The 18,140-nt window shown below is 44.6% G+C and overlaps 1 protein-coding gene across 4 annotated transcripts in view; it reads right to left on the bottom strand.

Annotated features, from left to right (window-relative positions):
* Positions 1-18,140, bottom strand: part of BBS7 (Bardet-Biedl syndrome 7) — a 1,458,886-nt gene that overhangs the window by 587,672 nt on the left and 853,074 nt on the right. For all 4 annotated transcript variants that reach the window (XM_069631158.1, XM_069631157.1, XM_069631160.1 and 1 more), the window contains one exon: positions 11,374-11,513. In XM_069631158.1, coding sequence (XP_069487259.1) covers positions 11,374-11,513 — 140 coding nt within the window. The remainder of the gene's footprint in view (positions 1-11,373; positions 11,514-18,140) is intronic.

The raw sequence follows: 18,140 nt of genomic DNA, 5'->3' as shown, positions 1-18,140 counted from the left end.
TTATTTGCGGTAGTGGTGAAGCGTGGCTATCCGGCCGCCGGGGTGCTTGGCACAGTCAATTCGACCACGAGACAATCCAGGAAGGGGAAAAGAGGGCAAACTGGTTATCCCCAAAAGTTCAGAGGAAGAAGACTCTCCGGGATGAAGATCTTCTCTGTCGTTGGGAAGTGGTGAGACAGTTCAGCAGGGCTCCACCGGTGGTGTCGTCGCTGCAGGTCGGCTCAGCTTCTCCCTCTTTGGATTCTTTGGTCCTGTGGCGACTTCTGAAGTTCCGGTCCCCAAAGCCCTGCTTTTATGCAGAAAACCCCCATTCATCAGTCCTAGCTGTCACTCAAACATGCTAAGTGGTGAGCCGGCGTCTCACCACTGGGCCAATCACACAAGAGTGCAACTTGAGTTGCCGAGGCAACTCGGTCCAGGGTGGCTAAATCCCCCCTCCCACACATACTGTAGACCCAGACAGAGTGGCACCACTTTTGAAGGCTTCTGTGCAGAAGCCCGCCAAAAAGGGGAACAAAGGGCTCGACTTGGGTTGGCGTTACAGAGGCGAACACAAACGCCTTTTTAAACAGAGTCCTGGCAAAAAGACCCAACTGAGGAATAAATATTAAATAAATAACCCAGCGGTATCTTTAACATTGCACTAAAAAAGTGGTGCGTTTAAAATGAATGGGAAAATCCCACAGGAAATATTGCGGTGGAATATTTCGCGTGGTAACCACTGCAACCAGCCAGAAACTCGACGAGGGGGGACTGCACAGTGCCCCCTTGAAAAACAGACCCAGGGGCAATCTAATTACCCCTACCAGTACTTCCACAATATGATGGTTTGTACTGGTTCTGTTCACAATTTAAGACTAGTAAAGTCAATGGTGACTTTACATGCCTTCGGAGACAGTAGTCAGTCCCAGGGTATGGAGTCTATGTTTGGGGGTCACTATGACACCCCTGTGTTACTGCACTTAGGGTGCTGTGTAACACACTTACCAAAAATACATGAAACCCTATATAGTAAAAGACCCCATAGCCCATAAAACACATTACAAAGTCAAAGGATATCTCAAATAATGCCTAAGAGTGGGAGAAAAAGAGTCTCACTCTTAGCTGGAGAAAAAAATAAACCCCAAAAATCCGGCAAAACTGCTGGGGGACTCACTAGGTTTGGGAAATTAGCCTTAACAGAGAATTCTCCCTAACAGTAGCCGAGTACGCATATAACAATTCCGTTCATACAAGCACTGGACAAACTCCATTCTATACTCTACATGGAAGACACCCACGAACATCAGTGTTTGATCCACCTGATACTTTGGAAATGCCAGCAATAAAAACCTTGCATAAATCCATCACGCAAGTTCTTGAGGAAGCAACTGAGCTCTCGAACAAGGCCAAAGAAAGACAAAAGCTGTTTGCTGAACGGCCCCGAAAAGAAGCTCCCGATTATTAGATTGGGCATAAAGCCTGGTTAGTATCTAGAGACATACCTTTGAAAGGACCACAGGCATTCTGCCCCAGATATTTGGGTCACTATACTACCAAGGCAATAATCAACCCTGCCGCCATGAAGTTGGAGTTACAATCGCACATGAAAATTCACCCGGTATTTCATGTCTCTCTCCTCAAGCCCATGAAACCAAATACATGGATTGATTCTCCACCAGAGCCCGAATTATTAAATGGGGAACCCGAATATGAAGTTAAAGCTATCTTGGATTCCAAGATGGTTCGGTCCAAACTGTACTATCTAATAGACTGGAAAGGATACAGACCTCAAGACCGAACCTGGGAACCCAGCAAATATGTTCATGCCCCTCGATTGGTTAGACAATTCCATTGTAATAACCCCACCAAACCAGGGCCAGGAGGAGGATCACCCTTGAGAGTAGCCTTGAGGGGGGAGTGTTGTCATGGCCACTTGCCCAAGATCACAAGTACGGCACCATCAAGTGGAGAGAGCAGGGGGCATCATGGTTCACGCACGTCCCTTTGGGACGTTTATACATGGGGGGCCTGGATGGACGCAGGCTCATGGAAGAACTTAAACAAGACATTTTCATTATGGGCAGAAGTGCTTGGAATGGAACAGAACTCTTATTGTGGGCAAGAATACGCTCAAGAACTTCTCACTTGTGTATAATAAGTCCGGGTGTGGCCTCCATCTGCATCTGCAACTTCTAGGAGTGGCAGGGTGTGGCAAGCAAGACTGAGCTAAGGGGGTGTGGCCTTAAGAGTTCGGCTATAAAAGCCAGCCCAACCCCAAGGCACACGCTTCTCGTTATTCTGCACCTCTGTGCAGCGTAACGCTCACCGTCGCCCGGGTTTGATCTTACCTGGAGAGATCCTGCCATCTACAGTCATACTTACCAACCAGAGGATCCTGCTCTCACCTGTACACTTCTTCCTCGCACTGCGGCTCACCTACAAACATCTCGGAACGCAGACAGCATCATTTGGGCACCGCAACATGACGCACTCCATCCGAACTCGCAGCACCTGCAAAAGAAAGGCAAAAGACAAGGTTAGAAACTTAACAGACATTCCGTTAAGTGCGCGCTGCCATTAAACATTGCACCCTCTCTAAAACCAGTTGCGGTCGCATTCATCTTCTGCTCAGCCGCGTTCAGCGCCTCCACAGCCGTAGTTAAGCCGCATTTCCATCTATTTGGGAGAAAACGGAGAGGAATGTTATTGAAGGAAAAACAACAACATTGGGAGCAATAACATCAAGACATTGAGAGAAAGCAGAAAGAGGAGCTTAGTCGCAGCTGGACTGGACTATTACTCAGGAATCAGTGAAGGAACTTGATTCCATCAACAAGAGCCGTGCCAGAAGTAGCAGGATGGAGATCTCATCATTCACACTTACCGGGTGAGCCTCTTGGGCCGGTACGTGCCCACTGAAATCGCACCTTGGGTCGAAGGGTTTGGGAGATACCACAGTCACCTCTCAGTGCATTCACGTTTTCCCATATCCACGCAGGAGCAGTGCCACCGATTGTGGCCGCCCACAGCGGATCCGCAGGGGACGAAATCAGAAGGGGGTGATCTAACTCCAGGGAGGGCTGAAACTGTGCCCCAACGCCTCCGTAAAGTCCAGGTGAGCGTAGCACCCATTTATACACTTTAAGAATGGTAAAGCTATTTAAGGTAATAAAGACCCATATACTTTTAAGAGGGGCTGCAGCAAAGAAAGAAAAAGTATTAACTTCAAGACTGTTTTAGAAATGCCATAAAGCAGATCACAGAAAGCAACACCAAATGGTACACTTTAAGAAGAACCCACAGTTATTCAAGGTAGGTGGAAATCCCTCTGGTAAACTTTTACACTCATTCAGTTAAGAAAAATAAAACAGTATCAACCCAATTTCTTTTAAGAAGAGTGGAACACTATTCAAAGTAAGTAAATCAACTTATATACTTTTTAGAGGGGCAGTATGCAACTCAATGGTAAGTATAAACTTAATGACACTTTGTAACTTATTCTTTTACAGAGATACAGTTACTACACTAACTTCTTTAGCAAGTAAGTACTTTTCACACTTGCTATAATTTTCCAGACAAAAACTTCATCTTTTGAAGTCCTTCCTGTGTCTACTGCCTGAGTTTTCTCAGAGGCAGAAGAGGGACCCTAGTGGTCTAGGAGCCAGCTGTAGGCAAGTCAGGATAGGTTCAGTTGCAGGAAAGTCCCAGTTCCAGAGGATCTCTCTTCACATAAGTAAGTATTAGCTTCAGAGTTAGTTCAGAGTGTTCACTGACTTCATAGAAGGCTCCCTATATGCATTCCAGCATTAGGCCTGGGTGAATGGTATGGGCAAACTTCCAAACACTTGAAACAGCCTCACAGGATTCACACAAGACTTAAGGTAAGTATAACCCAAGGCAACACAGTACCTCAGAAGAGCTTATGGGTGAATGGCTTCAGGATGCAGTAGCACAGGATTCATTCCTTGGAATCTGGGTCTGGAGACTGAAGAAATGGACACTGAAGGAAAACGGGGGGCAGTCATCAACAAGGGAGGCTTCCAACAAGGGATTCTTTACAGCTTCTTGTGGCTCTGTGGATTTGGCACCCTTTTACAGGTATCTGATGAAGAATGAATATCGCTGGTCGGGTTTTCTTCCCTCGCTTGGTCCTGCACTCTGGTGAGGGGACTTTAGGGACTGGAATCATGTCTCTGGAGGTCCAATAGGAGTTCACCAAAGATTTAGCAGTATTTGGAATTTGGAAGACATTGCACTGCACTCAGGCTTGAGGTCCTGTGGTATTGGCTCTTGTGATGGCTCGTTTTGTAGGTCTTCTCAAGATACAAGTCGTCGCCTTCGGGACCCATAGGTTGCTTGGAAGGAAAGGTTACATCAGGCTCTGGTTACACTGCAGGCTCTCCGGTCACTGGAAATTGTTACAGCCGTAATTTCTTCATCTTCCTCTTTGGATTTGGTTCCAGTGTCTGACTTGTCAGCAGCTTCCAGGATCAAAGTATTTATCAGAAACTACAGCACAACTTCTGCAAACTCTCCCTGCAGTTTACGGAAAGGGGCGGTCTGACTGTCGAATCAGGACAGCCATCCCCCCAGTGGTAACTGGTTCCTTTCAGGCAAGGTGAAAGACAAAGGTCTGCAGAGTTTTGGACTCCTCCCTCCCTTCCTGCTTTCACATACACTTGGGAGCCTCGGATGGGAATACAAAACTTCAACTAAGATCGTTCCCACCTAGGACAGCAGAAGACCACCTCAGAAACAACAAGCAAACAAGAAATGACAAAAGCTGAAGGAGCCCACCATTCTAGCAGAATGGTGACCCTAATGCGCATTACAGCAGCTTATTTTCCAACCTGGGTGTAATCATGACTAAATGTTATGAAAGTAGTTACACTGCCACCAGCCATTCAAGTGAACCTGCAATTGTAACATAAATGTTAGCAGTTATGTGAGCAAGTGGACACAGTATCTTCCCAGCACTCCACATAAGGTGGGGGTGCTGGTTCACTATATACAATGTAAAGGGGATGGTACCCACTTTTATTCCACTCTATAGGAGCAACAATGGCTGAGACGAGCCCTCTGAATACAGAGAGAAGAGAGTCAGATAGCAGTAGGGACAATGTTAGTGCCACTAGGGCTTACTCTTATGAGTGCGGACTCTATTTCGTAGCAACCGTATTTTCCATTATATTACTGTGTTTAGGTTTTTATTGGAGTGTGTCTTTTATCATTGATAATGTAAAAGAAGGGGGGGTAAGGCGGAAAACTAATACAAGAAGGCACTAAACTAATATGGGATGGAGTAAAATTGATATGGGACCACAATATTTCTGCAAATCTCACCACGTTACACAAGAACGGTACAATTACCCCCTTCCAGCATGACTTCCATGCATCAGTCGAACACTTAATGTTTTAGTGCCGCAGGAAACCCCCATAGTGGAAGCCCAGTGTCTGCATTGTGTAGATTTCGAAGTACCTTCCAGCCACACACAGTAAAATTGCAATTACAACCTCCTGACGAAAAGCTATGCAGGAAAAGAGGAGAAGGTGCAACATGTTTTAAAGGAGCCATTTTTTTAAATTAAGGGGACTATGTTTACTGAAAGCAAATGGCATGATGCAACAGTGATGTGCAAGGCTGAAGCACTATGCGAGCAGACAGATGACAGACTAAAGTGGATGGAAGACACCTGTGCAGGAAAGTGGTCGAAACACATCACAAAGGTGACTTGGGTCACAGTTCTCGAGAAACCAATAAAATACAGCATGAGGACACATTCGAACTTTGCTTTCGTGGAGAAGGAAAGGTGGCCACTGGGATCAAACAAACATTGCAATAGAACACTTATCATTCATGATATGCAAAAAGGAACTGCTGCTTTGATGGACAATTATTGGGTACGTGGCAACCAGACATATTTGCATCTCCCGCAATTACGGAGAGGCGATTGTGCTCTGGCATCGCTGAATTCTGCCCTGATGGTGATCCCGGAAAGCCATGTCCAGGGGGGAGAGGGTGCCCACCGGGCTGTCCCCGGCACCCCAGTCAACGAAGGAAGAACCCCCCCCATCCATACTGTACTGACAGAAAATCAGCTGCAAGAACAGGTATCGCGCAAAGAGAGAGCATCCAACTACCTCACTCGAGACTCTTCCGGCCTCCTGGCGCAGATACCTGACCAGTACAAATTCTTCAACTCAGCAGAGACATGTTTTGCATCACTGATACCAAGTATCCAAGCTCGAGCAAATGCCAAATGGATCCAGATAGTTAGATGGGAGCTGCCCAACAACACTGAAGAGGGGTTCAATGTCATCAAGGTGGAAATAAGAGCCTTGCGGTTGATGACGATACAGAACCGCTATGTCCTGGACCTACTTACACCAATGGAAGGCAGTGTTTGCCTAAAAATCAGGAGTGCATGTTGCACTTTCATACCTTCTTCAGCTGCTAACAACGGGACACTATCACATGTGATTGCCGCTGTACATGAACTCGGGTGAGAATTAAAAGAGAAGGAAGGGTCCAGCCCAGTGACTGGCTCGACGCAGTATTCGACTGGGTACCATCATGGCTTGGGACTGCAATGAAGATGCTGGTCCCCATCATCGTTTTCCTTCTGCTTATTTTCTGTGTGTGCCAGGTTGGGGTTCGATGCTGTGCTAAAGCAATTCCTAGTAGTGCTATGATGATGTTGACAGTCGGTAAACCAACTAAGGTGCCTCACGATACTAGGGAAGCACAAGTACAAACAGGTGAAAATAATGAGTCCAAATACTGCATGACCACAGTGTATGACACAGGAGATGTAGTGGATAATCTGTGGCATTCAACCATTGATGAGCCCCAAGACCTAGAGAACCATCAGTAGGTATGGATGGACCTGGCTGGGGATGGGGGCTGTATTTAAACAACGTGCACTCCTGAAGAATATGCTAGGAGGGGCGAAAGCATGAATGCCAATAAAAGGGACTCCAGCATGGGATGCCGCAGTAAAGAAAGCAGAGGAACGCAGAAACACTGGTCAAAGATATTTGTTACTTTAATAGTAACAAAAGGGGGGAATGTAAGGAAGGAAAGGTCTTTTAAGACCCCCCCTGGCATTCCCACGTGAAATGGATCTCGTATTTATCCGAATGGAGGTAGCCCCCACCCCACGTTTATCAATTCTAATAATTTGGCCTTAAAGTAAATTATGCAAAAGACGGTAAACAAAGCCATTCGGGGAGACGTTCAGACTCCCTTTTGTGCTACCCTAAAACGCCATCTTTTTCTAGGCCGTGTCATGATTTCGCAAAAGCCAACTCTCCCTCTGCCCAGCACTCTGCACAATGAGCCCAGCCAAACCCCTCCTCCTCCTGGCAGCTCTGCTCAGACCCATATCTCACAGAGGCATTTGGCCGTGCACTGTTGCAAATACTCAGTATCCTCCTTCTTCTTCCTCTGTACTCATCGCCCTGTGTGTGACTGGAGCAATCTCTAGCCTGCGTGCCCATCCGCTCCACAAACCTGCCTGTGCCACCCCAACGCCCATACGTCTCCACAAACCTGCCCGTGCCACCCCAACCCCCACGTTTAGAAGTTACAGATTACGGACCCTTTGCCCACATTCCTCCCTCTTTCTTTGAAGTAACTGCTGAATGACCATTTCCCCCTAGACCGCCCTCATTGCGCACCATATACCTAATCCATTGTGATCATATAACCTTTTGCAAAACTAACACCCATCCATCCACTTGTTTGAATCGTGAGGCACAAAGGAGAACAAATCACAGATAAGGTCTTAAAGAGAAGATCCCTGGGAGAAGGGCCAACAGTACCTTTGCCCCCTTAAAAGCATGGGTTAGAATGTACATATATCGTCCACGTTTTATAGCCTCCTCCATCTAAATGATAGCTTTATGTCTACCATTACTCTTTGCATGCAAATGGTGATTGTGTAGTTTAGATTAGTCAGAGGTGTGACATCTTGGGAACAAAGTCTGACCTTCACCCTGTGAAGATGAACCCAGCTGACCCACGTGCCAAGTGGACCGCTCCAGCCACAGCAACCAATTGAAGGCCAACATCACCTACACTCTATATGGGACCGTGCGGGTTGACAAACAGAAATGTTTGAACTGTACTATATTTTATTACGTCACTCGTGACGATTCTCCCATTCATAATGTGCTGCCCGTGTATCTGTTGACAGAGAGCTCTCAGGGCAGCAGAGTTCTCTGCGTGCACAACTTTACTGATATAAACTTCGTTCAACTTGCAATCCATCTCCTGGTCTCATTCCCTACAGGGGTGCGTCTTTTATTTGGTTTAGTTTTTATATCGTGTTGGGACTAGGCGCCTTCACATCCTTAGTGCACGTGTAATATATTGTGTTTGAAATAATAGATTTTCACCTCAAATGTGAAAGCAGATTAAGCCCCATCTCCCTCCCGTGCTAACCATCCCCAAAGTTGCTGAGATTGGAGGTCTGGTCCCTCAAGAGTCCAATAGGATCCGGCCATCCACCCAATCACAACCAGCAACCCCCCCCTGCACTGTCCTCTGGCCCATACCTGCCTGTCGGGTGGTTTGTCTCAGTCCTGCACTTACCTGTTGGGTGATAAGACTTCCCTCTTTGCCTTCGGACGTCTCTGCCCATGCACTTACCTATTGCCTCCCCAGAGGCACCTTTGGAACTCCCCCCAATCCCTCAGAGGACCCTATAGCACTTACCCCCCCTATAAGGAACTCATGGTGGCAACAGGTAAGACAGACACAAGTGATCACAGTTCGAGGGTGTTTATTGAACAATGAATGCTGTATTAAGGTTGGAAAAACGCCTAATCTAAACCTAAATCTAAGATGCGAGCAAGCGACGACCATCAAATGAAAAATAAGGCGGTCCTAGTGATGTTGTGTCAAATAAAAGGGCCTATACTAAGAAACCTATTGCCAAACCTTACAACGAATACAAAAAAAGGGTGTGGAATGGTTCTCAAGAAAAGAAAGAAGAGTTCTCAAATAATACGTCAGGATCCGGTAACCTGGGTCTCCCTTCCCCACGTTTTGAGCACGGTGTAAGGTAGGATCATGTAGCACAGCACACACTCAAGCATTCCCAGCACGAGATGACAGTTCAGTTTTCAGCTAACAGGGCCGTCGATGACCAAGTCTTGTTTCACTTGAATGTCCCTCGTCTCCAAGGGCCTGATGTCTTCAAAATAATAAAACAAAAGTTCCTTCAACAAATGAAAGTTTGTTAGGGTGATAATGGTTCACCCCTGGGTTCTGCTCTTCTGGGCGCTGACCCTTCTCAATTCTTAGCCACATTTCATGCAGGGTGATGGCTTCACCCCTGGGTCCGCCTCTTCTGGGCACTGACCCCCTCACATATCTCATTTCCACAATTATATAGATCAGTTCTTTTTTCCACCCATGGATCTCCCAGAGTCGTGTTCGCAGCCATCTCAAATCTCTTTAGAGGGATTTCTCTTGCCTCCGTTTCTCAATGTCTTTTCAAACAGTTCATAGTGGACATCCCTCGGCTGGGTTCACATCTGTCAACATACTATTTATCTGGACTTTAGACTTTGCCCCTTCGCACTTGCATCCCTCGGTCGGGTTCACTCTTGCCGCCTCTTTTGTACACTTTAGGTTTTGGTGGGATTTGCTTCCCTCGTTCCTCTCACTGTGGGATTCACTTCCCTTTCTTTCACAAAGTTTGTAGATCAAAGTCGATTGTACAGGGATTTTGCTTGACCCTCAGTTTGACCACTTTGACCTATTTTGCCGGCCCTCCTATGGCCTTCTGGTATCTGTAGTTTTGCTCAAATGGGGATCAACCAGAATCTTTGCAGTTATCACCCACATGGTGCAGGTTTCCCTCTGCAGCTGGTCTCCCCTTAACACTTTTACAGTTCTTTCACAGTTCATTGAACTTGGTTCAAACTCGTCACTTTGCGATTCTCACTCAACACAGCCCGTTTTTTATCGGTTCTCCCCTTGACTCACCGGCTGTGATGAACCGCTTGGCTTTCCTCTTCATTGGAGTCAAGGCCGGTAACACGGTCGCGGGAGCTTCTCTCGCTCCTGCGAATCGTCATTGGCTTGCCCAGTGTATGTACCCTTGACATCTGCTGCAAGACACTTGTGCTTAGTTCGTAGTCTTAGGCTCTTTTCCACAGAGGTTCTGCAGGTCTGGGACGAAAAGGGCAAGGTCACTTCTCTCCTCATCATCCTCTCGATTCCTGCCGCCTTTCTCCTTCTCTTGAAATGTTGCGCCTGATTAGCCGTCTTGTCATGCTGTCTGCCGTACTCGTACTGTGTTCTCTTGCTCCACCTTTTATCCCTGTGGGGAAGGGAAAGGGCCGTCAGGTGTGTGTGATTCTGATCAATTGTCTGACTTTGCCTGACCCTTGTATTGGGACATGTCAGGTAAACAGCTCTGGTGTTAGTCTGGTGTCCTTTGTGTTGTGGGAAAGTGTTCGGGTTAGAAAAGGGGGAGGCAATGGTTTTGAATGTCCTATGTGAGAGAATGGGGAAAAGGTGTCAAAGGAAGAGGGATACCGCGTCTCACCCGTCGATGTCCCCATTCCTAAGGACTCCCCATTCCTAAGGACCCCCCATCCAGGTGATCCTTCCTCACTGGTCCACCCTCAGGAATTGGATCCAATAGCGATGGCCGTGTCCTGGCCACCTGGATGATGGACCCTCGAGGTTTAGACAGGTAGACACCTTCAGGTTTCGCACTCCCTCCGACCCCACCTCTCCCCCCTCTTCTTTGTCACTGCACTTGCACGTTCCGAATGTCACAAGGCCTAGTAGGACAGATGTTCGTTTTTATTATTTATTCACTGCCTTTTCATTGTTTTTTTGCTCCCTTCCCTTTTGCTTTGTGGTGCATTGAAACACGTTTCTTGTTGTAAAAGCACCTTATAAATAGCCAATAAATAAAGTCGCACACAGCAGAGCGCCATCCAGTATCCATCGCAGGAAGTTTACCTCCAGGTCAGAGCCAGATGGGCAATGCAATGCATTTTAATCAAGAGCCACACTCTGGAGCATCCTTTGAGATGCAGAAAGCTGAATCCTACTTGCTTTTGAGTCGATAAATCTCTGTCACCAACCAGTGAAACACACACACCAAACTGTGCAAGTTTAAGCACATGGGGACAGGCTGCTTTTGGAAAAACCCTAATCCTGAAAACCTAGGGGTGCATCACAGGGGAAAGAAATCACAGAATTGCACGGGAGAAAAAGGCCATGTATGTGAATTTATCCAGGAGAAAAGATGTTAAAACAGCCATGAAAAAACAACATTTCAGGAACGGTGGCTAGAGATACTGCTTAGGACTTTCACCCTCACAGCAACTAAAAGTGCCATACTGGAAACTCTTTTCACATACCTGCCAGGATCGATAGTGTGAGTTCTTTGATGAAGTGACAATGGCTTTATCTGATATTGACGAACCTGGCAGGTCTTGGGTTGGATTCTTGGAGTTATATATGCTTGCATCGTCCCATATTGCCCTTCAATTGATCGGATCTGTTAGTGAAAAAGATAAGGGTACAATAAAGGTGTTATGGGGAGAATCAATTAACATGTCATATGGAACAGTTTCAGAAAGGCAAATGAGGGATATGAAATACAAACAAGAATAATCATCCCCTAAGGCTGTGGTCTTCAAACTGTGGGGTTGACCCCCAGAGGGGAGGACACAAAGGATGCCCAGGGGGCGTGAGGCTCTTCAAAAAGGGATTATGGTGACTCCTTATAATAGAAAATATAGCAGATATGCCATCTGGGGAGGGTAGGGGGGGCAGCAACAATGTTCTTACTCAAGGGGAAGCTCAGCATTAAAAAGTTTGAATACCACTGCCCTCTGAGTCTTCTCACAAGGAGTTGATACTTTATTTTTAAGCTTTATTCAGATAACATGCAAGAATCCATAAAAGCATCACAAATCAATATAAAAGTATCACGTCAAACACAAAATATGCTACGTTACATAGTAAGGAGAAATGATACGTGAACAAACATTGACACATTATTTCATAATATTAAAATCAATCAGTCACTGGTTACAAACCGAGGATCACATCTGGGTCATTTGATACTTTAAAATACTCTATTGTTGATATATATGAAATTGTGTATGTTTTCTTTATGTGATTTGCAGCAAAAACAGGAATCTGGTTTAGTCTTATCCCACTTTACATCAGCACAAGCTAAGGGGAGTATGTTTAAATGAAATTTCAAGTACAAAGCTCTTTACTTAATCCAATCTAAATAAGGATGATGCCCCCATTTATTAGCTAAGCACAAGTATTCAATGGACAGTGGGCCTAAGGTTGAATTGTGGATGAACGTCTCAGTGCCAATTCCTCAAACGCCTGTCTGAGAGTTATAATGCCAACTACATAGAGAGCTTTCTCTCGTCCAGAGATGAGTAATCCAAGTTCTTTCAATAATAACAATCATTTGATATTTATATAGTGCTTTGATCCAATATTTACATACATTATTACCCAATCAAAATTGGTACTCACTTTATCGACCTTGGAAGGATGAAAGGCTGAGTCGACCTTGCCAGGATTTTAACCTACGACCTGCATATCAAACCCAGAACACAGCGACGAGTGCTGAACCCACTGAACCATCTTAACGGCATCATAGTTTAATAAACTGAGCCCATTTCTATAAACTCCCTTCCTGATGTCTGCAAACCTCCCACAATACTCTCCATGGAAGCGCAATTACTCTTTCATATCAAGGCGGAACCAGATCTCAGCCAAATTTCATATTGGATAGGTATGTGACCTAATTCACACTATAAGGGTATGGTCGGATTGCTTTTGGAAAGAGTAGAGATTGTATAAAACTCTTCACCCATTTTAGTTAGAGCAGCGTTACCCCAAAGCTCGGCTCCATATAGGCCCGCAGAATGTGTCTGATATTTATAGACAGTAATAGATTCCTTAGTTAAACGTCTCCCACATTTTTTGATAATCCTACAACAGCTCCAGCTCTTGGTCAGAGCATACAACTACTTTGTTTCGTCTGCTTGCTTCAGGAACTGGTATAAGTCAATCTCACAGTTTTCAAAACAATTTATCCGTTTGAATTTGGTGCCTAAGAAGGTACAAGTCACAGTTTTATTGCATGAGCTGTGGCATATCATGGTTATTGTTTTAGCTAGGTTTATTTCCCCGGAATAGCGATTACAAAAGAGCCCTAAACAGTATAACTGGGAGTTAACAACTGACCTACAAAAGGGTATCAATGCCACTTTGTACCGGCCCCAAAGGTAGGCAAAGTGGCAGCCTACTTATTTGGATAGACTCGACACTAAACTGGGAGGTGACGGTCGACGAGACTGGTGTACCTCACCTCCAACATTTGATTATTCTAACTAATGATGGGGATGAATTGTCCCTTTTTAATGTTTATAGGTATACAGCGATAATAGAAAATACAATTACAGAGAATGCTATAACATGGAAACAAAACAGAGAAAAAAACAAAAATATTTAAAAATAGATATGGGGTGGGCTAAGGAGGTAAAACGGGTGGGAATGGGGTTGGTTTAAGCACATAGAAAAACAGGGTACTTGGGCCCCCAACTAAAAAAAAAAGATTTCAATATTCTTTCACTGTTATTGTTTTTGCTGAAAAAGCATTCTCTGTTATGTATTCTCTGTAATCACATAGAACTGTTTATAACCGCCCAGTGGGACCCAGGGGAATGGAAACATTAGAAAGACTCTCTGCCCGGGAAAAAGAGAATAACACAAAGGTACATAATATGGTCACTAATATGGTAGTGGGAGATATAAATCTACAGATCAAACCAGTAGGGAATTAGAAGGAATTTGGGAGGATCAGGATATGGCGTGGGATATACCTACCCTGGTAGCTAGACCCGCAAAGAGATCCCACTGCAGAGCATTAGAAAACGCCCAACTGTTTTATGACCTGAACCTAAGGGCCTGTAATGGTGGCCGTGGTAAGGATCAGCCTACAAAAAATACCTTTGAGAGCTGTAATGGTCAATCAATCATTGACTATATTTTAATTACAGGTAAAGATTGGGACAAGGTACTAGACTTTGAGGCAATGGAAAGATCCGATATAGACCACAGGCCACTTAGTCTAAGGGTACTCAAGAAATAAATGAAGGGGGCAGAGTTCAGACCACGTTTAATTCAGAAGAAAATAGTTATAACTGGGCATGGGCGTAAAGCTGTAAAATGGCCAAAGATAATGGAAAGTGTCAAAATTAAGTTTGTATGGAGCCCTTTTGGACAACCTTGAATTTGATGCTCTTAGAGGAAATCTAACGCCCCTTATCACTCGCCCTACATGCCAAACCAAGAAGAAAGCTTTAGATAAAGAGGGTAGTATGATGATTATCGAAGGGCAAAAAAGAAGATCATAGGAAGTGTTAAACAGGGTACTAAATTGGATAAAAGTTAAATATAATTACATAGAGTGGAATATAAAAACAAAGTCGCCCAGAAAAAAAAAACATTATGTTATGAATCAATGGAACAAACTCCTGATAGCAAGTGAAGAGAGGGACAATGCTCTGTTCTGGAAGTTGGTAACCAGGAAGGATCTGAGGGGTGAGAAGGACCTTCATTGCTTTATTACCGCAGAGGCATGGGGTCTATATAGCAATCAGAAACAGGAGTGTTTCGTTGTTACCCAACACGAAGCTAGAACAATGTGGGATTGTGGATTTTAATGTTAGTGTGAAGGACATTGAGAGGGCACTAAAATCTCAAAAAAGGGGAAAGGCAGCAGGACCTGATTGTGTTCCAATCGATTTTTATTTGGATGAAATCACGATCTGGGTAACGGCCTTGTGCCCTCCTCTTGGCAACAAGAACTGATCATCCCCATATAAGAAAGGAGGATGAGAATCGCTGGCTAACTACTGCCCAATTTCTTTATTGGATAGCTCTGAAAAAATATTTGGGATGGTCTTATAAAGTTACCTCCAGGAGTGTGCAGACTCAAATCATATAATTACCAATTTACAGGCAGGGTTCTGAGCGAACTGGGACTGCAGATCAGTGTTTTAGTCTGTTTCTTTTAATTCAAAATTATACAGTGTTCTTGAAAGTTAAACTATGTGCAGTATTTTTAGATTTAAGGACTGCTTTTGACGGTGTCTCTAGAAAGATGCTGTGGCAAATTCTGTGCTCAAGGAAAGCCCTCACACATTTGAATACTTTTATATAACAGCTCTATTCTGAGAACCGTGCAGCAGTCCGATTTGGACTTGAAGATGAACTAACCGCCACTTTCAATATAAAGAAAGGCATAAGACAGTGATGTGTCCTCGCCCACTTATGTTCTGTGTATACATATAAGAGGTAATTGATGCACTATTATTCGGGTGTTTGGACTGTCCTAAAATGTGAACAGAAAAATATCCAACTCTCTTATATGCTGATTCTGATGACCTCACCACAAGGCCCAAGACCACCCTGAATGTCTTCAGGAGGAAACGTGAAGAACTCCAGATGGAAGTAAACATAGGGAAGACGAAAGAAATGGTTTTCAGACTGATACGTACAAAACATTGTCTCCTTATACTGGAAATCAATGGTACGCAATTGGAGCAAGTAGGGTTCTTTGATTATTTAGGATTTTTTTTCCAGGAAAAAGGGGAGTGGCCATCGCAGGTAGAAATGTCCAGCATTAACCTTCCCAAACAAAGTGGGGCTATCAAATCCTTTTCTAATAAACACGGGAGCAGTGCAGTTACCTCCGTGCAGGAATTATACAAAAAACAGGCCTTTACAGAATCAATTTATGGGGCAGATATTCAGGGACAAGAAGGCGTTGGAAAGTGTGGAATGTAAGTTTCTGAAACATTTATTGCTGCTACCTCAGAATGCTCCTTCAGCACTGATTCGCATGGAATCGAATGTCCTGCCAGTGGGTGATTACATAAGATTGAAACCAGTACTCTACTGGGTGAGACTGTGGCGCACAGAGGGATTAAAGAAACAGTGAGGCCTTAGGTCATCTTTCGTCTTTGGTGGGAGGAAAGAGCCTCAGGTGGGTAAAACATATAAAGGACACTCTGACGGCTTTAGGCGAAAGCGAAGTATGGGAGACCCCCTCCAATTAAATGATCTAACTCACACCAGAATAATAAAGGTTGCAGATGTAAGATGAAGAGACCATCTCACTGAAGCAGCAAACAGGCTAAAACTGGGCCCAGATTACTTATTGCACATGTCAGGGACTGGATTTGAAGGTTATTTAGATCAAATTAACCCCCCATTTGACTGAGCAATGTGTGTCCGATTTAGGTTAGGAATATTGCCATTGGTGTCATATACAAAATCATGGCGAAGAGATGAGAAAGGAGACTGCCCTTTTGCCCCATGTGGGGCGAAAGAAGAAACAGTAACTAATTTCCTCTTGATTTGTGCAATGCATAACAAATGTAGAGGTCTCGGTCGGTGTCCAATTTTTAAAGCAGCGGGGATTCGCACAAAAAAGGATGCAATGAATCTAAGCAAACATTTGGTAATGCCCCATGTAGTATTTGCAACTGCCCGTTATATAGTTACAGGGCCTGGATATATAGATTAAAAAGCTTGAGAAATAGAGACCAAATGTTACAAAATGATTCTGACCCACAATTGTCTGTGTGAAAATGGCATAATTATTCATGGAACTGTGAGGCTGCGAGCTTGCTCTCCTCAATCACTATGCTGGAAATAGGTTATAGCTTTTTTCTCTTTTTAAAACCTTTGCAAAAGATATGTGAATGAATTATGGACTTTTACTTTTATTTTGTATATTATTAAATAATTCTTATCTTGAGAAAATGTATTTAGAAAATTGCATTCAACATGAATTATGGTTTTATGATGGGTCTGTACTTGATGGTTTTAAAGTCTAATAAAAGTCAATGGTGATTGTTTACACATTCTAGACAGTGTTTGGGAAACAGAACTAAAGCTTTCCTACTATCTGTTTGTTTGCATCACAATCAAAATGTTCTATCATCATGGTTAAAAAATGTATATTGTAAGGGTGCAGAAGGAAGACTGACATGGAGGGGTCATAGTGTTTGCTATACACTTTTTTCAAGAGCAAAAAGGAAAAGAAAACTCTATCTCACCTTAACTCTAAGAGGGGTTTACCTGCCTCAACGGTCAAAATCCTAACTCTGTCCATTACACACTAAGCTAACTGTATCAAAAGGAGATGTTTTCTTGGTCCAGAGGAATGACTCCCTTCCCCTGGACAAAAGGCAGTTCTTGTCTTGCTAATAAATGTGATAAGTTCCTTGCGGTCCTAGACCCTGGTTGGCAGCCATGGCTTTCTCTTGCCAGGTAACGCACTGAGGAAAAACACCCTGGATGCTCTTACCGAGTTGTAGTGGATCCTTTGGGAGCAGGCCCGATTCCCTCCCACCAAGTTCTACGATGAAGAGTTCCTGGATGTCTTTTCCAAGCTGTAGTGGCTCCCTGGCCCTTGAGTGCAGACCTGGTTCCCTCTCACCAAGTACTGTGACGAAGAAGAGCTACTTGGATGAGCTTTCCAATCTGCAGTGGGCCATACAGACTTGGTTCACTAACCTGCCAAGTACTGTGTGGGCTTTCCACTACCTTCCAATTCTCTTTGTTTGGGTGGGAGTCCCAGACCCATAATTCCGGCTTTAGTTTTCCCTTCTGTAGACTTGGTTAATTCTCCTGCCAAGCCGTAGTAAAAGTCCATGTACGTTCTCACTGTCCTTCGACAGGGTTACGATCCCAGATCTTCCTTTCCCAGCCTTGCAACCACCTCCTTGAGCTTTCAGAGCCTTTTGTTTTACCTGCTTACCTTGTAGTGTGGCTTGCACAAGTGTTTGCTCCCTCGAAGCAGCTCGATTTGTTTGTGGCACCCTGGTAACTTTCCGGAGCCTCCTTTTCCCTGCAGCTGCTCCGCAGACTTCTTCCCTTCAGGAAGAGTGTTTCTGCACTCTCACGCCCCCTGGTTCTCTAGGGCATCTGGAGTCTTGTTGACAGGCACTCTGGTAACTTTCCAGAGGTTCCTTTTCCCTGCAGCGGCTCCAGAGTCTTCCTTTCAGGGAGAGCGTAATTCTGCACTCTAGCGGCCCCCAGATCTCTGGGGCATCTGGCGTTTCATGTGCTCGCGAGT

This window comes from Ambystoma mexicanum, chromosome 6q (genome assembly GCF_040938575.1).
Source record: "Ambystoma mexicanum isolate Mex_15411 chromosome 6q, UKY_AmexF1_1, whole genome shotgun sequence".
NCBI lineage: Eukaryota > Metazoa > Chordata > Amphibia > Caudata > Ambystomatidae > Ambystoma > Ambystoma mexicanum.
This window is presented reverse-complemented; position numbering and strand designations above follow the sequence as displayed.